At 35.5% G+C, this 25,109-nt stretch overlaps 1 protein-coding gene across 13 annotated transcripts in view; it reads right to left on the bottom strand.

The window, feature by feature from the left end:
• The window catches only part of ABCA6 (ATP binding cassette subfamily A member 6), a 114,559-nt gene that overhangs the window by 23,203 nt on the left and 66,247 nt on the right, over nucleotides 1-25,109 (bottom strand). For 11 of the 13 annotated variants that reach the window (XM_049113955.1, XM_035721586.2, XM_035721587.2 and 8 more), the window contains 14 exons: nucleotides 21,795-21,942; nucleotides 19,712-19,877; nucleotides 17,534-17,592; nucleotides 13,923-14,033; nucleotides 13,372-13,547; nucleotides 13,041-13,160; nucleotides 12,641-12,779; nucleotides 11,997-12,087; nucleotides 10,986-11,125; nucleotides 9,069-9,185; nucleotides 7,879-8,062; nucleotides 7,390-7,556; nucleotides 4,888-5,021; nucleotides 2,977-3,114 (listed from right to left, as the gene is read on the bottom strand). In XM_049113955.1, coding sequence (XP_048969912.1) covers nucleotides 2,977-3,114; nucleotides 4,888-5,021; nucleotides 7,390-7,556; nucleotides 7,879-8,062; nucleotides 9,069-9,185; nucleotides 10,986-11,125; nucleotides 11,997-12,087; nucleotides 12,641-12,779; nucleotides 13,041-13,160; nucleotides 13,372-13,547; nucleotides 13,923-14,033; nucleotides 17,534-17,592; nucleotides 19,712-19,877; nucleotides 21,795-21,942 — 1,890 coding nt within the window. The remainder of the gene's footprint in view (nucleotides 1-2,976; nucleotides 3,115-4,887; nucleotides 5,022-7,389; nucleotides 7,557-7,878; nucleotides 8,063-9,068; nucleotides 9,186-10,985; nucleotides 11,126-11,996; nucleotides 12,088-12,640; nucleotides 12,780-13,040; nucleotides 13,161-13,371; nucleotides 13,548-13,922; nucleotides 14,034-17,533; nucleotides 17,593-19,711; nucleotides 19,878-21,794; nucleotides 21,943-25,109) is intronic. The other 2 variants (XM_025436579.3, XM_049113956.1) reach the window with 1 other exon arrangement.

Genomic DNA, 25,109 nt, shown 5'->3' with positions numbered 1-25,109 from the left:
TTGATGAGCACTAGGTGTTATATGCAACTGATAAATCACTAAATTCTACCTCTGAAACTAACAAAAAATTAAAATTAAAAAAGGAAACAAACAGTAGTTCTCATAAAGAATGTGTTTTTTGAACTATTGAAAAATCAAAATAAAAGTATATACCGTGGGGCACCCGGGTGGCTCAATCAGTTAAGTGTCTGCCTTTGGCTCAGGTCATGATCTCTGGGATCAAGCCCCACATCGGGCTCCCTGCTCAGTGGGGAGTCTGCTTCTTCCTTTCCCTCAGACCCTCCTCTCTTCTCGTGCTCTCTCTCTGTCTCAAATAAATAAAATATTTAAGAAAGTGTAAGCCTTGGGACACCTGGGTGGCTCAGCAGTTGAGCACCTGCCTTCGGCCCAGGGCATGATCCTGGAGTCCCAGGATCGAGTCCCACATCGGGCTCCCTGCATGGAGCCTGCTTTTTTTTCCCTCTGCTTATGTCTTTGGTTCTCTCTCTCTGTGTCTCTTATGAATAAATAAAGAAAATATTTTTAAAAAGTAAAATAAAAAAGTGTACGCCTTAATCCAGCAACATCAATGTATGAAGGTAGGAGGGGAAATTATTTCTGATCATTTAACATGAGGCTTTAACTCCTAGATAAAAAAAAGAGAAATCAAATAAACTCAGGACCCACTTCAGCGTGAATACTGAAAAGAACTGAAAGCAGGGTTTCAAAGAGATATCTTCCCATGCAGGTTCATAGCAGCACTATTCATAATAGCCAAGAGGTGGAAGCAACCCAGATGTCCACCAACAGATCAACAGATAAACAAAACATGGTATATACATATGGAGGAATATTATTCAGTCTTTAAAAGGAAGGAAATCCTGTCATGTGTTACTATGTGGATAAATTTCAAAGATACTATTCTAAGGGAAATAAGCCAGTCACCAAAAAAAAAAAAAAAAAACAATACTAATGGGTATGAAGTTTTAGTTCTGCAAGATGAAAAAGTTTGAGAGATCTGTTTCACAATAATGGGAATAAACTTAACACTACTCAACTGTATACTTAAGGGGATCTCTGCGTGGCTCAGTGGTTTAGCACCTGCCTTCTGCCTTGTTCATGATCCTGGAGTCCTGGGATCAAGTCCCGCATCAGGCTCCCTGAGTGGAGCCTACTTCTCCCTCTGCCTGCATCTCTGCCCCGCCCCCCCGCTCTCTGTCTCTCATGAATAAATAAATAAATAAAATCCTTAAAAAAAACCTGTATACTTAAAAATGGTTATGATGGTGAATTTTATATATTTTTTCCATAATACAAAAAATAATAATTTGGAAATTATGATCTGGAAGAAATAGATCATTCAGGCCTAAGTAGCATGCCTTTCTCTACTTACCCGGTGATAGTTATGTGAAGATGTCAGCAGCCAGTCAAATGTGTTCTGAAGCAACAGAGCTAAAAAGAAAATTTGATGCCACCAAGACCACGGGCAAGGAGATGAACTTTGAACATCCCCAAATCAGTGTCTGCCTGAGGCTGGGTCTATGCTTAGGTACAGGATTGCTTCTTGGATATAATCACATTCAGCAGTGTAGTAGCCTGTCTCAAAATAAGTCTTTAGTTCTCAAGCTTTACTGAAGGCTTTAGAGGTTACAATGATAAATTAGAATATTTCACCAGGTATGAAAATCCATTACCATTTTCATAAGAATAGATGAGAGAAGAAAGGTGTGTGCCACTGGGGATACATAAGAGAGGAACTGTAGGGCCTGGTCTGTTTTTGTTCTGAGTAAACAAGTAATGACATGAGAAAACTGAAGGACCAAGAGAAGATATCATCTGTGTCTTCCTACTGCCAGTTGGTTCTACTTTCTGGAGAGTTCCTTCAGACTCCTCTATCCTTACCCTGTCCCAGCTCTCAGGATCAGTGGTGGCTTCAACTCATAGGTGCATGTGTCCATCACCAGCTGCTCATGTATAATCTGCCCATCCGCTCTTGCACATACCCCCAGCACCACAAATGCAGTGAAGCCAAAACTGAATTCAACCCCTTTGTCACAAAATGGGCTTCCCTTTTTGATGGCTCCATTTCTAATCCTATTTATCTCTCTTCCATCTCTTGGTTTGAAACAGTTTGAGTCAGCTTTAAGAGATCCCTCTTGAGTATCAAGGTCTAACCAGAAAGCCATTGCTACTTTCAGTACTTAGAAAGAAAATCCTCATGCAAGGATCACATATGTGAAAAGATCAGAGAAGCCAACAAGGATGAAGCAAGAAGACACTGTCACTTCTGGGCTGGAGGGGCAAAGGAAGGAAACAATGTGCCTGGAGCCCAAGCTGCAGGATCCTCCCACTCTCCTGCCTCCTACTACTGCTTCCTGTTGTCTAAATCCAGGCTGTAGCCAGTTGACAAAAACCCTGAAGATGCAGCCTGCGTGTATCAGATACCCCTGCAATACACAACAAGTCTGAGTACGTGAAGGAATAAAACAGAAGGTATCAAAAAATAAATAATTTAAAAGATAAAAAATAAATAAACAGAAAGCATAGAGCCCAAGAACTGGCATATTGTCCTTCAAATCAATCTACTACTCATTTAGTCAGTGAAGGGTCCACCAACAAATTATATCAGACTTATAAGATTCTAAAGCTGTTTTGCAAGTGTTCCTGATTCCCAATTCAGTACATGCACACACACACACACACACACACACACACACACACCCTCACACACACTCTCTCCGATACACTTCTGCAATCAAGTCTATCTTCCCAGAAAATTCTCTAGACTATAACATAATATTGAAAAGTATTCCCCTCATGAGCATTCTCTGATAATACCAAGGGGAAAAACATATTTTGTTAGATATAATGTTTAAAATGTTAGAACAAAAAAGTTTTTAGGATTAACAATGAGTTGTGAATATTTAAAAGCTAAAAAGGGAAAACATAGGTTGCTTGCCAAATTAATTGTTCAGAATGAGTAAATCCAATACTTACAAAAGGATATGGACTTCTCTCAATTTGAATATTTTGTGTACCATTAAGCATTCGAAGTAGCCCATTGCTAACAATATTCACGAGAACAGGAAAGCAATGCAGTCTCAAGGTGTTGCACAGAACTGAAAATCTGTAATCCTTTGAATAAAACAAGAACAAATAAAATGATGTTAATCCTAAAACATTCAAGAATAAAGAAAAATGTTTTATATTAAGATCTCAATAGTGTCACATTCTAGCTGTGGGACCATCCTCAAGTTAATTGACCTTTTCCTCGTCTGTGAAATGGGTTAATAAATTATTGGTATAGTCAGCAATATGAGTGTTTCTTAGTATTATTAATTTTAGATTATTTTGTCCTCATTTTGCTGATGAGGAAATCTCAAATAACTGAATATAAAAGTAGCCCTGTCAGTTTATAGTGAGCAAAGGAACCTGGATTTCCTGGATAGGAGATAAGCATAAGGTGCATAAAATATTCATGGTGACACTGACAAAGAGTCATCTTTATACTTTTTAAGACAATGATTATATTCTTCATGTGTATGAAAATGTTCATGCAATTATCAAAAGCTCAAAAAGGTTTAAATATTCTAATAGTTCATGTAAATAAGTAACAAAGTGATGGCTAAGCAATGCAGTTTCCCACAGTTGGCACAAAGAGATTACTTTTTTTTTTAATTGAAATATAGTTGACACGCAATGCTACATTAGTTTCAGGTGTACAGCAGAGTAAGATTGCACTTTTTAATGATATACTCAGTTTAGGTAGAACTGACATATATTACAACACCTTTGTTTTTGTTTTTATTTTCCTTTTAGTAAGAAATAATGAGGTAGCTTCATTTAATATAGCTCCCAGCTTTTCTTTGGGCTATAAGACTCAGAGTTTTATTTACAATTAGGACATTTTTCCAATAGTCTTATACCAGGAAGAATCTTTACTGCTTGTACTCTTTTACCCAAATTGAAACGGGTTAACAGTAGGCCGAGAACACTTTTCTCTCATAGATTTCATGTGGCTTTTACAGTACTTTATGTATATTCTCAATATAGTTGGCCCTTGAACAACATGGTTTTGAACTACACCATTCACTTACATGTGAATTTTTTCCGATATAGTACCATTCTATAAATGTATTTTCTCTTCCTTATGATTTTTTTTAAAGATTTTATTTATTCATTCATGAGAGACACAGAGAGAGAGAGGCAGAGACACAGGCAGAGGGAGAAGCAGGCTTCATGCAGGGAGCCGGATGTGGGAATTGATCCTGGGACTCCAGGATCACACCCTGGGCCAGAGGCAGGCGCCAAACCGCTGAGCCACCCACAGATCCCTCTTCCTTATGATTTTAATAACATTGTCTTTTTTCTAGCTTACCTTATTGAAAAAATATGTCATATAATACATAGAATGCACAAAATATGTGTTAATTGACTGTTTATGTTATTGGTAAGGCTTCCAGTCAACAGTAGGAGCTTAGGTTAGTTTTTAGGGAGTTAAGTGTTTATATGCAGATTTTCAACATGCAGAGGTTTGGCTCCCCTAACACCCATGTTGTTCAAGAGTCATCTGTATATAAAAACATCTTTTGAGTAGTTAGCCATTGAATAAAATTCCTTCAATTCATGGTTGGTAATTATAAAATCTAATATTTTATTGAATCTGAATAATACAATTATACTTAGCTACTTTCCACAATAAAAATCATCTAATTCCAAAGTAAAGGTTGAAAATGTTTTACAAAAGCTTTTTAAACTTCACAGGTTATTCAGTAATGACCCCACATGTTTTTAAGTCAAGTTGCTGTATACTAGTTGGGTTAACTGTCATTTGAAACAGTTAAAAATGTAGCACTTTGTTGTTTTTTTTTTTTTTTCCACTAAAGCAAAAACAAGGAGCAAACATACCTTTTGTTTACCAGAAACTATGATAGCTCCATTGTATGACAGGTCTGCAGTGCCATTTCTGTTTGCAAAGTCATCTACTTCCAAAAGTATATTTTGATGCTTCACTGACTGTATAAAATCTTCAATATTTGAGTCTAGCATGAAATCAATAACAGAAAGCCATAGAAAGCAACAATATATATGTCAATTTTTTAAAATAAACAACATACATAATTTAAAGTTAGTATTATGGAATATTATGTGAAGGCATGTCTCTTTGGGCATCACAATAATAATACTAGCTCAGACTACTATCTTCTATTTTTCAAATCCTAGCTGTGATGAGTTAGCTTTATAATTCTGTTTAGGACAAGTTAACATGTGACCATTAAAACAAGATAATTCTATTTTATGATTCTTGGTTAAAAAAATACATTTGAACTCAATAATTTGTAGAAATTCAATAATTATATGAGGAGTATTTTAGATGAGCCAGCCTAAAATGGCCAATAATAACACTTCTCTCTCTCTCTTATTCTTTGAAATAACTAAAAAGTAAATTCATGTATGTGTATTTAACATATACATAGGAGGGACTGGGTGGCGCAGTCAGCTAAGCATCTGACTCTTGGTTTCAACTCAGGTCATGATCTCAGGGTCATGAGATTGAGCCCCATATTGGCTCTGCACTCAGCATGGAATCTACTTGAGATTCTCTCCCTCTCCATGTGTGCTGGCTTGCTCTATCTAAAATAAATAAATAAATATTTAAGAAAAAAATATGTGGATTTTACATACATATCTATTACCTAAATATATTTAGGCAAATATATATATATGTATATATATATATATACATATATACATTATAGTTTTTTTCTCTTTAGAGAGAAAGAAATGAAAAAAGTTCCATTATCTGACCAAAGTTTTTGATATGCCTTTAAAGAAGAAAGTATATGAGATTGTTTGACAGAGAAATAATAGCTAAGAAAAACCCACAGCCTGGAGCATACAGGAGTAGACAACTACAAAGGACAAAACCAATGTCCAGGATATGGAAACTCAGAGTGGAAAAATTCAAGGGAGCCAGAGCCATGCTCATTAACTGGTTAACCTGAAGTAAAGTAACCACAGTCCTCTCCGCTTGGTCCACATGAAGCAGGCAGTAGCTGAAGTTGTCCCCAGTATATAAATCCCCAGAATTACTTTTTAAGATACTATTTGGGGGAAAACAAGATCTAAAGTAGCTCCAAACAACTAAAAGGACAGAATGGAATGGGAAAAAGAGAGAGAGAGAGGAAAAAAAGGACTCTCATTTTTTGCTCATTTAGACTTTGAAATGGAGTTCATACTGGGGACACTCAGAAGGGGTTCAGGATCACAAAAATTGGGCCAAGCTCCAGATGAATTAGGATTCCCATGAGGTAGGAAAGGAATGTAAACATAGAAAATGTAAGTTTTCCATGCACCCTGGGCCACCACCTGTTCCACTACATCTCCACAGTCACCTAAGGTAGGAAACCTTAATAGCTATCCACATTCCCTCAGGCAAAGAGAAATTCCCTGATTTAAAATGAACATCATACCAAGAATCATTATATTTTGAGAAAATAAGAACAAGTTGGCAGAGAAACCCCAAACTTAAATCACAAAATACCTCACAGCTGAGTACAAGGAAGAAAAATAAATAAGTTAAGTATATTGTTCTTAGAGTAACTAGAGAGGAAAACATATACATAAGACAATAATAGGCTGAAAAATAAAAATGAATAGGCTGACAATAACAGGCTGGACATTTCTAGCTCTTAGAAATAAAATATATAATTAGCAGAACTTTCCATTTTAAGGTACCAGAATGAATAAAACTTTCTAAAACCCAAACTGAAAAGAAGAATGAGAAACCGAAGTGAAAAGACCACCTTTATTTAAAGAGGAGAATCTATAATCTTGAGTCACAAATGTATATGAATTTTGGAATGGGCTGGGGTACTTGTCAAGAGAGGCCTCCTTATGCTGAATATATATAATCTTAGGAAGAAACAAAAGATTTTTCAAAGTTAAATAAGCAGTTAGATATAACCAATTACCCATAATTTAGGATAATAAGAACATGGGTGCCAAACTGTCCTAAGGAACCCAGAGGGGCATAGGGTATAAAAATGCATTATTTACATATCAATCAGTGTGTATAATATTTATGGAACAGGTTAGGCTGCTATAACAAAGAGATCTCAAATAAAGCGGTTCAGTCAGTTTGGAGGTTCATTTCTGTCTCACATAATAGCTTAGGGTGTTCAGGTAGATGGGAAGTTCTGCTTTAACCAGGTTATATAGTGACCCACATTCCTTTTGCCTTGTCCCACCATCTCTATCATCTCCAAACTCAGGCCAAATATGCATTGCTCCTCAGCTATTTTCTATAAATAAAGTCTAAATACAAATTTTCTTCTCCTATGATTTGCTTTTTCTTGCTCTACATAAAAATAACTTCTTTCTGGATTAAAATGCTGTTTTTCTCTTCACCTGTGTTATTGATGATCAATAGGCTGGTACGAGGGTCTTTGGGAGGTTGTCCCGGAGAGAGGAAATACACTTCGGGTTTAAATTTCCAGTCAATCTTTTGAATTAATAGAACATTAAGTATCTTTTCCACAATCAAAGGGAACATGGCAATTCCAAATACCAACAGTCTACCAATAAAGAAAAAATAACCACATGAATCTGTAGCAATTTTATTTATTGTTAGACATTTCACAAATATTTGTTGGGTACCAACTTTATGCCAGCCATAATTATAGACAGCAGGCTATCAAACCATGAAAACTAAACAAACCTGTGTATAAGGCTCATCAAGTGTTACCATACAGGCATTCCCACTGTCAGTAAAATGAAATGTTGTATTTATCCATTTTCTGGCAAGAATATTGGGTATTATGTTCTAGTTTAAAATTCTCTTCTGGTTTCACCCTCTCTTGAAACTCACTAAGAAAACCACAGTACTCTGGTACTCACAGGGTCAAAAGCTCTTCCCTTCCACGTTTTAACTTTAAGAAACGGAGTCGTGCTATTGCGCAGGTCTGCATTTTCCAGAGGCCCATGTCACTCACAGCCTTCTGCGTTTCAGGAATAGAAGAGCAAGCTGGCTCTATTTCATGTAGGCTTTCTGTGTCTCTTACCATCTCTGCTTGTTCAAAATCTACACACACACACATACACACACACACACACACACACATTATTAATGCCATCCTCGGGCATCACAGTTTTCTCTTTTTAGTAACATTAAAATTATTTTACAATGGTTACAAAGCAAGCCAAAGAAGAAACAAATTATATTTATAACATCCACTTTCAATAAACTCAATGATAAAATATAACTAAATTCATATCCCCAAAAATAATTCAGTAAAGGGTGACTTCATTATGCCTAACCTTTGAAAAGGCATAGAAGGTCTCATGTGTAGCAATATTCTGAGGGATTTCAAGAAATATTCTCCCTAAGAATAGCCAATCACTGATGCCTAAATGTTGGCTATTAGGCTGTCAATAATTTCAAAATATAGGCGAACAATTACCAGCTCTGAAACCACTACACCTGTACCTGATTCCCAAATACATGACTTATAAGTGGCATGATTTGGGACCAATCCTTTAATGGCTCTTAGTCTAGTTTTCTCCTATGTAAAATGGTGCCAATGCCTTTTGTTGGAAAGGCTATTGTAGAAAGGTAAAGTACTATATCCACATATTGTTCAAAGTTTCTGGCATAGAGGCTCTGTAAACGACTCTTATTACTATCCACTAAAATACACAGGAGATGACCCTAGCCTTTTCCGCATTAAGACCTTCAGTGAAATTTTGTACATGAACAAACTAAGAGCTATTTTTATAATAAATGACCTTGATTTAAGAGCCTTTCACATCCTTAGAATACCCAAGAAGCAGTGAGCATCTGGGGATAGGAGAAAACTGCTGAAATAGGAAGGAAATAGTTTCCAAAGAAAAGTCTCTTCTATTCCAAGAAGGGATCTGTGTTCAGTCCTAGTAATGATGGTAGAAAACAATACTTCCCAAACAGCAAAGTCAAATTTAGAACTATTCACATCTGTTAGTGTAAATCACGCCTAAGTTATTATAAAATACTAAATTTAAACCATGCTTATTTGGAAATTGATTTTCTGTTACTTATACAATGAATTTACCTTGTTCGATGGTTGATTTGCCTTCCAGTTTCATGAAGACGTCATTCAGAGTTGACACGGAAATGTCATAACTCATCACACCCTGGCCAGAACACTTATCAAGATCACTGAAAAGCTCTAAGGCAACAGACCAGAATAGATACATTTTACATACCACAGTGATAACAAAATCCAGTAAATTAACACCTATTTAAAAGATAATCCAGAATATTGTTCAGAAAATATACGTCTTTGGAATATCACAGTAAGCAAAAGCAAAATTTTATTAGAATGTTCTTCCTTTCTGAAATGAGTATGTCAGCACTTTCCCTCTACCCTCAAACCATCTGTATTCTATTTAATATTCTCAGCTCATGAACTTCCAGAATATTTCTTTGAGGAAATATGAGCAATCAGAAAAACATCATCAGGCAGCCTGGGTGGCTCAGCAGTTTAGCGCCTGCCTTCTGCCTAGGACATGATCTTGGAGACCCGGGATCAAGTCCCATGTTGGGCTCCCTGCATGGAGCCTGCTTCTCCCTCTGCCTGTGTCTCTGCCTCTCTCTCTGCATCTCTCTGTGTGTCTCTCATGGATAAATAAATAAAATCTTTAAGAAAAAAAAAGAACATCATCTTCTCACCTTCCAATAAACATTTATTATTACCTTCCATATTTCCTATAGGACATACGTATGCTGTTGGACTTGCAGTGGTCTAGGGTCTGCATAAAGGGCAGCCATGGACTGAAACACCAACACCAGGGACTCTGACGTGACATGTTCTCATGGTGGTATCAACATATAACTCACTATTCTCCTTCCCCAACCAACAAGAAGGCAGGCTAGTTGTATTCCACTGGACAGAATAATACAGTATAGCCTATGGACTTGAGAATACCACTTCGCAGCTCCAACAATGATACAGAGAGCTGCCTCATTTGGGGGTGAGACTAAATCTGAATTCCTGAGTATTTGCTTAATAAGATTGACTCATCCATATAAGCCTCTTTAAATCAGGCCTGTAGAGAGTTAAACCTTTAATAAACTGAATGTTTAAAAAGGAAGTTTTTTAAATGAAAAGAAAAACCTGAGATGCATTTCCTCATTTGTAAGACAGAGAAGACTATAGCACATATTTCATAGAACAGTTGTAGGACCAAATGGGTTGGTATATATGAAACTATTGGGAACAGCGACTGACTCATAGTAAACATTGTACAAAGCGTTAGCAATTATTAGAATTATTTGTCAAACAAATCCTAGGTTGGGACTGCTGCTTTCCAGCAGCCTGGGAACCCACGGTGAATACTTTTATATAATAAATAAACTATGGATGTTTATTTCTAAATAGTAAATATATACACGATTATATTGAAATATAAAAGGGAACCTATAGTACACACCTTGATGCCCCCCCATCTTGTCCGTACTCACCTATGCACAGTAAATCTGCTTATTAACACCTGCCTGAAGGCGTTTTTTTCTGGGCTCTGAAGTATGCTAAGGTCATACTGAGTAAAGCCATATGGATTGGAAAACTAATGCTCCCAAAAGCATCTTTTAAGCAGTGAAGGGTAGAAAGTGGCAAATATATACCCTAGCTTTCTCACCCCTCTCATGACCAAACTCTGAACCCCTTGCTCACTTATGCATTTATTTATTCCAGTGATATTACATCTCAATTTCGTATTGCAACCATCTGCTCAATAATGCAATCTTCCCTAGCTTCCTTCACCTCTCACTCTCATGTCCCCATTCCCTACTGGTGTTTCTAAGCATCAGTTACCAAATGATTTGCACTAAAGTCTTCATTTCAAGTTCTGCTTTTTAGAGAACCCAACCTAAGACAAAATCCAAATCCATTAAATAATGAAAACTGTAATAATTAGGTGAACACTTGTCCCCAAATTTCATTCTATCGTAATCATATTTAAGTTACCTGGAAATTTATTTGTCCTTTCCATGGGCAAAATATATACAAGTTTTTCTTTGTTTTCTGTTTTTAATTTAGCATCAGGGATGTGATGATTAACAAAGGATGTTATTTTTTCTGGATCACATACTTCATTTCTGTACAAACTGATATTTAAAAAAAAAGATCATTGATTTGTATTTTCTCTACTGCTATAACAAAAGGAGAGCTTTTACTGAATAGCTAGCCTTTGAGTACTACTTTACTTGGCTTTAGGGAACAAACAAAATGAGTAAATAGAAAAACCAGAAGTAATAATAATAATGCCATCGGTTTAAAAAAAATCTTGTGATCTATATAGAGATGTATAAATTCAGAACAACTACAGATATACAAACAAATGTGTGTTGTAACTGAAACCATACTTCAAGTAGGAAGATCAACTGAGCAAGGCAAGACACTAGGCAGAAGAAATTTTTTAGGGAAAATAATTTCACCAGATTGTGTAGATACCAGGATTAGTGACTAATAAGGAAGTTTGGTCTAAATGCATGTTTTGTTTGGCCATAGGATTTTTGGTTTGGGTTTTTAAAAATTCTTTTTACCTGGACACCCTTTCTTGTTAGATACAGTGCTCTTAACTCTCTCCCACTTTTGATACTAGCTTCTGAAATCATTTGATTTTGTGCGCCCAATGAAAGAATGAAAATATGTTACAGGATTGTATGGATCAGCTGAGGGAAATGGAGGATGGGTAGAAGAGAGAAGTTTGGGATGTACAGAGCAGCTACCTGAAAGTGGTCCATGAAGTAGCCCTGCTGGGATCTGTGAGACTGGGCTTATACCTTTGAAATTCTGCTTGTCATTAGCATTAATAAAGATACAAAGAGGCAGGAAAAACATTTGGGAAACAGTAGTTAATAGTTTGGTGGAAATGGAGCATAAGGCCAACTGTCTCCCATAATTATCTGTCTTTTTGATATACCAGTTTTGAAAACATATATATGCATATCTCCAATCTATCCCCAAAGTCTTTACCTTAAGTAATATCCAAGACCCCATTTTCTCTTCAAAAAAACAGAAGACCCTGCACACTTCAGTCTCCCATTGGACATGATCACTTTCCTATCTGATTAAAAAGAAGCAAGAGAGAAAGGATGATAGGTGTCATTTCTTCCCTCTCTCAAAAATTTGGGGGAAGGGACAAAGCTCAGACTTCCAAAGGCGAAGTGCTCTACAGGAAATAAATGTATCTAATGTACATTTAAAAAGTTGAAATACACATCAAAATTGATGAATTTAAAGTGAGCTTATGAATTCCAGTCTATTTCTGTGCCCTCCAATAATTCTTTAAAAACAACAACAACAACAACAACAACAACAAATTGGCACATTTTCCACTCTGGATGCTAAAGAATAAGTGAATATTTTTCAACCAGATATATAATGATTTCAATGTTTAAATTAATTGAAAGCTTACAAAATTACAATTTTGTTATTAGTGGTCACAGTCTAGCAAACTTATAGTCAGTGAAGAATTCTATAGGGTTGTTAGACTTTGCCATTCCTGGGACTGCTATGGAATGGAACACACACCAAAGTCATGGGAGCTCAGTGCTTGCCCCAGAAATAAACATTCCCCAAATTCTTCATTACAAAACTGAGATAAAACCAACAATTACCAGCCAGGATGTCAGCCTCATCCATGAGATTGGTACTCAAGAGGATTACATGGCCTGCTTTGTGTTCCTTGAGGAAGTTCCATACTCGATGCCTTGAAAAGGGATCCAAGCCAGCAGTTGGTTCATCTAATAGCAAAATCTGCCAAGGATGATAATATATAAAATAAAATATATCTCTCTCACATTAACTCTTTCCACATGATTGCATGGATAAGAATAAAAACCAAATAATAACAACTATCCAATCATTTATGTCCAGTATGCTTATATTAATAGTTTAACAGCAGATTCTCTCCTGATGCGTTACAATGAAATCTCTACTACTTTTAGTGGTAAAAGAAGAGCTTGACTTTTTACTAATATTCTATCTGCATTCCACCACATGCAGAATCTCACTTACTTGAGGATCTCCCAAAATGGCAATCCCAAAGGTCAGCTTTCTTTTCTGTCCTTCAGTTAAATGTGTAGCAAGATTATCCTGAATGTTTTGTATATTCAATTCTAATAAAATTCTTTGTACCTATGCAAGAAAATACACAAAGCTTAAAATCCAAGACAATCCATACTATATAATTCTTACTGTCCATTATAGCAGGAGATCCGAGTTCTTTTTTATAAGACCTACTGCCTAAATTTTATTTAGCACAGGGCAGGTAAATTGCTGAGGTGAATTCTGTGGTCATGATTTAAGCCAGCAAATTTAACTCGTTAATCTAAGCATACCCATTTACCTCTTGTTCCACTTCGTGCGGCTGAATTCCTTTTATTTTAGCAAACAGCCTGAGGTTTTCCTTCACGGTGAGCATGTCAAATTGAACATTGAATTGAGGACAAATACCAGTTATCTTTCTGATTTCCTCCAAGTCTTGCATTTCAGAGAGATTTTTATTATAGATAGTAACTGATCCTAAATATAGAAGTTAAAAATAATTTTGGCAAGATAATACACTTTATTAATGCTTAGAGATCTTATTAGGAAAATGCTGGCATATTTTCATATCTAAAATAATGAGTTCACAATTTAGTAGCAACTATGAATTAATCTTAACATAAATATATGTTCAGAGTGGTATATATTTTCCCTGGAATATCACGTAGCAATAGAATAAGGCTAATGATTTTCATAAAAATTTGGGAAATATAAAATATATTCAAAATCATACGGTGTGGTAAATGATGTTAGAGAAACATTATTTTCTCTTAAGCGGTCAGATTTAAACTTAAAATAAGGCAGCATATGACCTCTAGACATCTTGTCTTTGAGATATTTCTTTTTGCTCACCTTCTGTTGGAGCAAATGACCCATTAAGGATGTTCAGCAATGAAGATTTGCCAGCTCCACTATGACCCAGAATTGCTGTGATTTGACCTTCATATATGTCAAAAGTCAAGTCTGTTTTTAGAATAAAATATTAACATTATAAATAAGAAAGAATTAGAAAGAGCTGATTCTAAAAGTAGAACAAAAAATTTATTATAGTTGTATATTTTCAAGCATTTAAGTAGTTTAAAACATATAATATCCAAAATTTTCCTGGCTTCTAACATAACATGCTTACTGTAGAATATTTGTGAAATAAATACAAGCACATAAGAAAATAAAATTAACTATATTTTCAGATTTAAGCATTATAATACACTTAATTCCAGTGTATGTGCATGTGCATATAAGAACATGTAAATATACACATACACAGATTTTGATCCTAAGCTATTCTTTTCTAGCTTACAATTTCAAATGTTAAATGATATGCATTTTTCATGGCATTACTTACCTTTTAAAATACATTCACCAAAAATTTATGTTTTTCTCCTGTTATAAATTTTCTTTTCTTTTTTTTTAATTTTCTTTTCTTTTATTACAAACCTTTTGTATTTATAGGTCAGTAGAAAAAAATCATTAAGAATTCTTTATTATTTTCTTTGTTTGTTTTCTTTACCACCAAGTGAAAACCAAACTCTGTTATGAAAAGTCGTTGGATGAAATTCTTAAGAATTTTATAATATGTTATATCTAAGAGATCAGGTTCCTTCAATTAAATTATGTGACCTACTTTCAAACATTGAAATTAATTAACAACTGGGATGAATTCCAGTTCTTCCATTTTCTATCTGGATGATCTTGGATAAACTATACACTATGAGGTTCACTTTACTCAGCTATTAAATGTGCTGGTAATAATAAGTACATGTAAAGAGAAAATTCCTCCTATTTTAATCCAATCCATGAAAATCCTCACTTATAATTTGACTAAAAGATCCTAAAAATAATTGGAAAAATAAACTCAAATAAATAAGAAAAATGAAAGAATATCAAGAAATTAGTTTTGACTACATGGTATTAAAATATATTGGAGAACTCTAATAATCAAAATAATATGAACTCTGAGAAGCAGACAAGGGTTGCAGAAGGGGAGGTGGGTGGGAGGATGGGGTAGCTGGGTGACAGGCACTAAGGAGGGCACTTGATGGGATGAGCACTGGGTGTTTTACTATATGTTGGCAAATTGAATTTAAATAAAAAATAACAATCAAAATAATATGTTAGTAATAAGGTAACCAGTAGAGTAAATATAATAAAGATAATATTACTACTCCAGGATACACTAACTGATGGAATACCAAAGAAGATGGAGCAAAGTAAACATAAAAAGTAAAGATTAATGAGACAACCTTCTAAATTTATCAAAAAGATGAATTAATTAATAAACAATAGTGGGACAACTAAACAAATACATCAACAACTTTTATTTTCTTGTTTGTTTATTATTTAAAGATTTTGTTTATTTATGTGAGAGAGCGATAGAGAAAGAACAAGCAGTGGGGGAGGAAGAAACAGGTTCCCCACTGAGCAGGGAGCCTGATGCGGAGCTCCACCTCAGGACCCTGGGATTGTGACCTGAGCCAAAAGCAGATGCTTAACCAACTGAGCCATCCAGGTACTCCATCAACAAATTTTACATTTACTATTTTTAAATGGGGGAAAAAAATGGTGCTTTCTAGGGTAAGAGAAAACTGGTAATATCTATGTTGGAATTGATCCATATTAACCAGAAAAAATAAATAAATATAAGCCTCAGTTTCTTCATCTGCAAAGTGGGAGAGATATTATGTATCTCACAGGATTAAATGAAATAAAAGTATGTAAATCACTTATCATAGTTGCCAGCACACACTAAGTACTCAAGAAACTTCAACTGTTTGTTGCTATTATTACGGTTATTTTTAATTATTGCTTATTCCCACAAGCGTATAAATTCTTATAAGCTTGGAGGGAAATAACTTGAAATATGAATAAGAAACTGAAAAATACAGTCCCTTTGAGTAATCTGCTTTTAGAAATTTCTATTCAGGAAATAATGATATTTACAAGGATTGAAAGGAAATGCTCATTATAGTGTTTTTTCTATGATAATGAAAAAAATTGGATACAAGCCAGATTTTTGTACACAAGTTTAAGTAAATCAAGGTATCCATACAACAGAATCCTATTTAGTCACTGAGGGATAGGCTGTAGGTAAGGACTTCAAAGCGTGTCCCCGAAGGCTTTCTGAAGTTGCTACAGAAACTAGCTGCATGGGAGAAGCTCCCCCCTTACTTCCCAAAGAGCAGCTGTAATTGGTGATTTCATATAGTTTTCTATGTATTGATATTCATCACTCTTAATTTTTAAATTTTTTGAGATGTTTAGATGTAAAAAAGGAGTTCATGGTTATTGATGAGTACAAAAGGAGCACATGGTTACTGATAATTACAAAAGTAGTTCATAATGTGCTCTGGAAGTTGAAATGACAAATTTTAAAAATACTGCAGTATGTCCCTGGCTAAAATTAAAGAAAGAAACCACAAATCTAGATGGCCTTGGATGGGACAAACCTGGGGTGAGAATAAATTTGCTGGCACGGGTACAGGAAATTCTCAAAGTGAGAAATGACCTCAGAGCAATAAATAAGATCGAGTTAAGGCACACGATCTGCGAGAAACACACACACATCGGACTGAGAACTCTCAACCTTAGGGAAGGTCTATGGCTCTTCTCTCATGACTTTTAAGGGTTCCATCTCTTGTGAAAATCAATTACATTCTTCCTAAAAATCATTATGAATAAAAGCAAGCTGTCCTCTATGAAATGTTGCCACTAACTTGGATGCTTACTTAAATGTTTATTATAGAAAACTGTATTTGTTAGAATTTAGTATCAGATACATTGGTTCCTTCAAAATTATAACTGTGTTTGCTCTGCAGATAGTGACTTGTGAAATTTAATTCATGGTCAGTGGTGTTACTCATCTTGTTTTAGTCAATCTCACCAGTACATAGAAACTATGTACATTCCCTGTTCCTTAAAAAATTATCAATTTTAAGTCTAGATGTTCCTTCCTCATAGCGCAAATAAAATACAACATTGTTTTTAGCAAACTTATCTTTAAAATCAAAGTGAAGGGGTGCCTAGGTGGCTCAGTCAGTTAGGCGACTACCTTTAGCTCTGGTCATGACCCTGGGGTCCTGAGATTGAATCCTGCATCAGCCTCCCCGTTCCGCGGGGGGTCTACTTGTCCCTCTGCCCCTCACTGTAGCTCGTGGTCTCTCTCGCTCACACTCTCTCAAGTAAATAAATAAAATCTTAAAAGTAAAATAACATAAATTTAAAAAAGTGAAACCACACTTTTCATTACATGACCCTATTCTTGTAAATTAATAGATCCGTGAAACACCTAGAAGGACTTTATAGCCAGCTCTTAATCATGATTAATCTCCAAGTGGTAGAGTTAGATTGTTTGTATTGTTTTCTTTTTTATGTTTTGTTTGTCTGTATTTACACAGGTTTCACATTAAGATTTCCTCATTTTTTGTAAAAAGAAGTCGATGAAACAATGAAATGTTCGCCTTTACCTTTCAATGCTTTCATTTTCCCAGTCTTTCCCGTATATTCTTTCTTAACATTTCTGATTCTGAAATGACAGAAGTTGTGTTTACTCAACCAATACAGAAGTGAAAGTAGTAGGGATCAGGAACAACCATGGTTGAAATAGATGCATCAACCTCTTTATGTGAAATAAGGGATGGTGTAATCAGTGTACTAGAAAGACAAAGACTTCTTTTTGAGTAATCATTTCCCCTGAAAGAGAAAGTACAAGAGCCTTTTTGGAAGGTTACAATTAAACGATTAGTGTTTTGCTTAGAAAAGCAGAACAGTTTGGAATTGTTCTCACATTCTTCCTCTCGTCTTAGACTACTCGGCGTTTTCTATTCTATACAAGATCAACTCATTTATCTGTACTATTTAAGTATCACCTCCCATCCTCTCCCATCCCCTCCAAACTTGCTCATTAATCATACCCTCTGTCGCCTGTGCTTTCTATAGTTTTCACTCTGATAGCTTCTCTTTGGACTGTAACTCTGTTTTGGATATAATCAGAGTGCAAACTTGCCACACCTGCCTTCTCACTTCCTCCTCAATCACTCTGGTTTCTGAACCCATCGCTATAGTGAACCTCTTCATCCTGAAATCACTAGCGGCCTCCTAATCACCAAATGCAACAGACTTTTCTATCCTTACTTATGGGATTATGGGTCACCATTGGTGATGCTTTTCTTGTTGAAAGTGTCCATATTCAAGGTAACATTCAACGTACTGGTTTTCCTTCTATTTTTCTAAATGCCCCTTCTCTGTTTCCTTGTCAGTTCCTTTTCTTTTGCCAAGCACATCATCTTGATGTTCCACAGGGTTCTCCATGTCCATGCTGGTTTTCTCACTCTAGACTCTCTTGAGAGGTTATCTCATTCATTATCATGATTTCAACATCAACCTAGTGTTGACCCTATTCTTTTCCCTGAATGTTAGTCTCCCACATATAAAGGTTTCATCTCATTCTCTCTCTCTCTCTCTCTCTCTCTCTCACACACACACACACACACACACACACCTCTAAATGAGTGATTACCAAACCTGAATGCACATTAGAATCCCAAAGGAAATTAATGCAGGACGAGGTAGGAAGTTAGGCTCCAACAGATTAGAGATGTCATGACTATGTAAGATCATGTACAGTGCATCTTCAAATTCAAAAGGAGACAGAAATTAGCCACCCTTTTCTCTGAGCATAAAACAAAATGAAGGTAAGGACATTCATCCAACCAGGATGCTGGCAGTGGGTGGGGTTAACCAAAGAGTCAGGAAATATAAAATAGGCTTAAAAGGTGCTGAATCTGACAGGGTATTATATCTCTGCCTTTCTCTGCACAGTGGGACGCACACTGAAATGGGGTTTAATATTTTATTTTAATAAAGAAATTTCCAATTAGGAGCAACCATTTGTTTTTAAATTTCAGAGATGAAAATAGCATTTGCTTGGGGCAGACATCCTGCCTATGTTCAGGGAATGTTGCATGAATGAGCTAAAATGATAAGAATGAACAATTGTGCATACAAATGCTGCCCCCACAAGACAAGAAGGAAAAATTGGGAGGAAGGGTATTAGGTGAGAGAGAGCCAGTTGTGAATTTAAAAATGTGCATGTTTACACAGATAAGACCTTGATTATGGTCAGAACTCTGCATGCTTTGGGATGCATGGGTGGCTCAGTGGCTGAGCATCTGGCTTCAGCTCAGGGTATGATCCCAAGATCCTGGGATCAAGTCCCACATCGGGCTCCCCGCAGGAAGCCTGCTTCTCCCTCTGCCTGTGTCTCTGCCCCTCTCTGTGTCTCTCATGAATAAATAAAATGAAATCTTAAAAAAAAAACTCTGTATGTATAGCTAACAAGTGGCTAGAGAAAGACAAAGTGCTCATTGGTATATAAAGAGGAGAGAACCTGGGAAAAAGGGAATCAATACAGAAATAAGGAGTGAAACAACATGGCGGGTGATATGGTAACATTATATGGAGCCGAAGCAAAGAGAATTTTCCCTTCAAGGAGCAATCAGTAGAGATTGGTTGTCACATGAAAAGTTCAAAGTACATTCACAAAGACAAATATTTTCCTCAGCATTTTGCTCAGGCTCACCCTGTTGCTGTTGGTCAAATAATTCATTTGCCTTGCACCTGTATATTGGGACAAATGTGATTACCTGATGACTTCTTTTCCTTGGAATTCTGGAGCTACTGGTTCGAAATAATCATCAGAGGGGTGTTCGGTATCTATTTCTTTCTCAAAGACCTTATTATTAGTCCTCTGATGTTGGAAACAAGGTAATTTCAGGAAAAATAATGGAGAAGAACGGTGCTCATTTCCATCTAATTAACCAAGAGACCATAAAATATTGGATTAGCAACATTAAAACAATGAGTAAAGAAGCCTTATTTTAAAAATAGTGCAGAGTGTCTTAGACTTTTAAGCATCATAGAGAAATTCTTTTCTTCCTAACTTCCTATTAATTGAAAACTTTTCATGAAGGAAACAGTGAAAATTCAAATGAAATAATATACTGTCACAAAAGTTAAACAGTATAATAGTACTTTCAAGAAAGTATATATACAACAAAGGTTTGAAAAAATGTGATCTAAAAGGCATTTAGGATGAACAGAACCAAATATTTGGGGGAAAAGCCTTAATACAGCGCATAAAAACAACTGTAAACATGTCCGTGAACTTAAGAAATCACTTGATCACCGGGGCACCTGGGTGACTTACTGGGTTAAGTGACCAACTTTTGATTTTGGCTCAGCTCATGATCTCAGGGTGGTGAGATCCAGCCCTGTGTCAGGCTCCATGCTGAGCATGAAGCCTGCTTAAGAGTCTCTCTTCCTCTGCCCCTCCCCACACTCACTGTATTCTCTCTCTCAAAAGAAAAAATAAATCACTTGATCACAACAACATGATTGGACATAATACTGAAATCCATATGGTACATGAATATAAAGTACAAGAAGAAATTGTATTTGTTCAGGATAGATATAGTATCATTTTCCAATTTAAAACAATGAATAGGATTTGTTATGAAGAGCTTTCAGATATTAAACTAGAAGTGACAGAAAGATAGGAATATATAAAATAGTTGCATAGAAACATACAAGACAGTTTTAAATACAAAGTGGAAAGAACATAAAAAATAAGGTAAATAAGATGGTGCAAGGAAAAAAGTGTTCTGATTCTAGCATGTGTGAAGAAATGCTGGACTTGGGAAATTTTGGGTTGTTTGTAAGAGAGAAAATTTAACTGAGTAATATAGTTCTGTAAATATGAACAATGTACAAAAACGTTTCAGAAAAATGCTATTTCTATTTTCTATTTTAACAAAATTTCTATTTTGTTATTTCCTTAAAGAATGAACATCTCCCCTTCTGAAATGGTCCTCCCAGAAGGAAGGGTGAATAGGAGAGTACACCTGAGGCTCTTTCTAGATGTCTAGTTTACATTTTCCCCCACGTTCTTGTCAGAACTATTTATTTTTTTAAAGATTTGTTTACTTATTTGAGAGAAAGAGAGAGTACTCGTGGAGGGAGGGGCAGAGGGAGAGAATTTCAAATAGACTCACCACTGAACAGGGAGCCAGAGACAGGGTTCAATCCCATGACCTATGAGATCATGACCTGAGCTGAAACCAAGAATCGGGCCCTTAACTGACTGAGCCACCCAGGTGCCTTAAGAACTATTTATTAAGAAGCACTTCAACTGGATGATGGATCCACACTAGACAAAACCATGTTAAGAACTAATTAATTTCAGGGGCACCTGCCTGGCTCAGTGGTTGAGCGTCTGCCTTCGGCTCAGGGTGTGATCCCAGGGTCCGGGGATTGAGTCCCGCATCAGGCTCCCTGCAGGGAGCCTGCTTCTCCCTCTGCCTGTGTTGCTGCCTCTCTCTGTGTCTCTCATGAATAAATAAATAAAATCTTTTAAAAAGAGAATTAATTTGTTTCAGTTTGTTCTGAAACAAATCCTAAACATCATTCTTTGAAAACATTTTCAGGGATTCTTTAGAAAAGTAATATTTAATTACTGTGTATTTGTAACATGTATTATTAAAATCAGAAGAATAATTGTTTATACATATAAATTCCTTTAAATCATTAAAACTATGAAGTAGAAATAACGAACTCATTCAGCTTGTGAATGAAATATTTGTTATTCTTTATTTCTTAATATACATTTAAGTAAAAATGTACAATGTAATCAATACATGCAGAAGTCAGAGAAAAGTCACTTTTACTTACAGGGTAAGACTTTTTCAAAGTATAATGCCAATGCCAAGTAGAAAAGTGCATCAAAAGCCAATATGAAAAAAGTTCCAATCATTACATATGAATCTCCTGAAGAGTAAGGTAAAATGACACCACTCATAGCATTATCGAAGTAGATAATCTAAGATTCAGACAGAAATAATAATAATAAATATTTAAGTTAAATACATAAAAATAATTCAGTAATTCAGTATAGCAGTAAGAATTATCATTTTATTAAATAGGTTTTTTTAAGAAACCCTTATAATGAAGTTATTGGTGTAACTTTTTCTATTTGACAGCATCCAAGGGTTATTGGAAGGAAAAACAGATTTAAAAAACACAATGTTTTGGGACGCCTGGGTGGCTCAGTGGTTGAGCATCTGCCTTTGGCTCAGGGTGTGATCCCAGAGTCCCCAGATCAAGTCCCAGGATCATCCCAGGATCGAGTCCCACATCGGGCTCCCTACAGGGAACCTGCTTCTCCCTCTGCCTATGTGTCTCTCTGTGTCGCTCATGCATAAATAAATAAAATCTTTTATTTTTTAATTTTTTTTAAAATTTATTTATTTATTTATTCATGAGACACACAGAGACAGAGAGGCAGAAGATACAGGCAGAGGGGGAAGCAGGCTCCATGCAAAGGAGTCCGATGCGATTCCGGATCCTGGGATCAGGCCCTGGGCCAAAGGCAGATGCCCAACCGCTGAGCCACCCAGGCATCCCATAAATAAATAAAATCTTTTAAAAAAATATAATGTTCTAAGAATAGGAATTTAAGTGATAAATCATTTTCTTGTTTTCATAAAATCACTACCATATTACAAAATATCTACTCTATGCAGCAAAAAATACACATTTTAGGAAGAATATGAAGAATCATTTGAAGCATCACAGTAGGATAATGATAAGAGAACTTCTTGCTCTAGTTATTATGGCTAATAAAGATATGTGTATAATTTTGTCATGCAAAAATAGGTGTTATGTTCTAGGTGTTCTCAGGCTTTTTATAATACCTCACTTAATCCACCTCATAACCCTATGGGGCAGGCTTTATTATTTTTACGTGCATTTTACATATGGTCAAAGTGAAGCACAGAGGAATCGAGTACCTTAACCAACCAAAGTCAAAATCATATAGTAAAGAGTGGCCCAGCTGAACTCAGAACACAAGAAGCCCAGCTCCCAAGCCCAGTTCCTCACACTAGGCAATTTACAACTCTATTTCTGTCAAAATCTTAACATTTCATGACAAAGTTGAGTTTATTCTCAAGTCTGGCTTAACATTTGAAGATCTGGGTTGCAATTCTGAGTGGACATTTGAAGATCAATCTATGTAATTCAACCAAAAAACAGATTGAAAAAGACACTAATGTGGTTAATCAAATAGATGCACAAAACGCATTTGATACAATTTAATATCCACTTATAATAAAGAAAGTCTCTTCCCAAACTAAGATAATAAGTGATCTTCCTTAACTCGGTAAAATAGACTGTACAAAGACCAGCACCAAAAATCATACTTATTATGCCTTTGCTTGCATTTCTATTCAACATTGTACTAAAGGTTCCAGTCTCCCCAGTAAAGCAAGAGTAATAGGTAACTGGCATAAGGACTGCAAAAGCAAAAAAATAAACCATTATTATTTGTAGACACCATAATTATACATAAGAAAATTCCAAGATAAAACTCAGAAAAATACTAGTTTTAATATAGCAAGAATACTGGATACAGTGCCAATTTACAGAAATCAGTTGCATTTCCTATAAGGACATTATAACAAACATTTAAAAATTAGAATTTAAACACCGATGCTATTAATAATGGCATCAAAAGTATCAAAAACTTTGGAATAAATAAAAAATGTACAAGGCTCAGTACTTAAAATTAAAACAATTACTAAGGGAAAATGAATGTGACGATATATTATGTTCATGATCCAAAAAAAGTGTCAGGGGGTGGGCGGTGCACCTCAGTGGCTCAATAGGTTAAGCATCTATCTTAGGCTTAGGCCATGATCCCAGGGTCCTGGTATCAAGCCTCACATCAGGCTCTCTCTGCTTCTCCCTCTCCATCCATCCCTCCCTCTGTTCATGCTCTCTCTGTCTCTCTCTGTCTCTTAAATAAATAAATAAATAAATAAATAAATAAATAAATAAATAAATAAATAAATAAAATCTTAAAAAGACAAGTGTCAGGGCAACTGGGTAGCTCAGTTAGCTAAGAGTCTAGCTCTTGATTTCAGCTCAGGTCATTCATTATCTCAGGATTGTGAGATGTAGCCCCGCATTGGACTCCACACTCAGCAGGGAGTCTGCTTGTGATTCTCTCTTTCCCCCTGCCCTTTCCTTTGCACGCTCTCTCTGTCTCTCAAATGAATAAATAAATATTTTTTAAAGTGTCAATTTCGCTCAAATTGATTGAAAAAATCAACCATATCAAAATGTCAACAGCTTTGTGCATACGTGTGTGTGTGTACCTTGATAAGTTAATTCTAAAATTTCCATCATTCAAAGAAACTAGAATAGAAAAGAATCTCTTGGAAAAGAAAATCTAGTGACAAAATTACTACCAGATATCAGGATATATGAGCAAAAACAATTAAGACAATGTGGCAACAGTAGAAGGATAGACAGATGGGTCAATACAGAATTGGTAAAGCTATGACAAAGGAGATACTGCAATCTGTTCAAGGAAAGGATAATCTTTTCAATAAATGAAGTAAAAGAAATTGGATATTCATGTAGAAAAACTAATATTGCATCTACCTATAGATACACAAAAGTTATTCTGAAATGGATTTTATATCTGTACAAGCAGAATCAATTGAACTTCCAGAAAAAAGCCATGGGAGCATCTCTTTATAATCTTGGGAAATGCAATGATTTCTTAAAGATAAAAAAAGAACTCTACAGTAAAGGAAACTTGACAAACTGGACTTTATCAAAATTAAGAAACTTGCTCATTAAAAGCACCATTAAAAGAGTAAAAAGATCAAATAACTGAAAAAGCAACAAATAACTGAAAAATGTCTCATATCTGGCTTATATAAGAAATTCCTACAAAGTGATAAGGAAAAGCTAAAAAGTCGGTTAAAACATGGGCAAAAGAACTGGATAGGCGCTTTATTAAAGGGAGAAACCAAAACGTCAGTAAGCATATGAAAAAGAATGAAACTCATTAAAAAAAGAATCAAGACAATGCAAATTAATACAATAAGGATTAATATTGAAGATTCACCAGAATAGCTAAAATTTGGACGACTGACTGTTGTCAAATGCCGGTGAAGATTTGGAGCAAATGTAACT

The sequence above is a fragment of the Canis lupus genome, chromosome 9, assembly GCF_003254725.2.
Source record: "Canis lupus dingo isolate Sandy chromosome 9, ASM325472v2, whole genome shotgun sequence".
In the NCBI taxonomy this organism is placed as follows: domain Eukaryota; kingdom Metazoa; phylum Chordata; class Mammalia; order Carnivora; family Canidae; genus Canis; species Canis lupus.
This window is presented reverse-complemented; position numbering and strand designations above follow the sequence as displayed.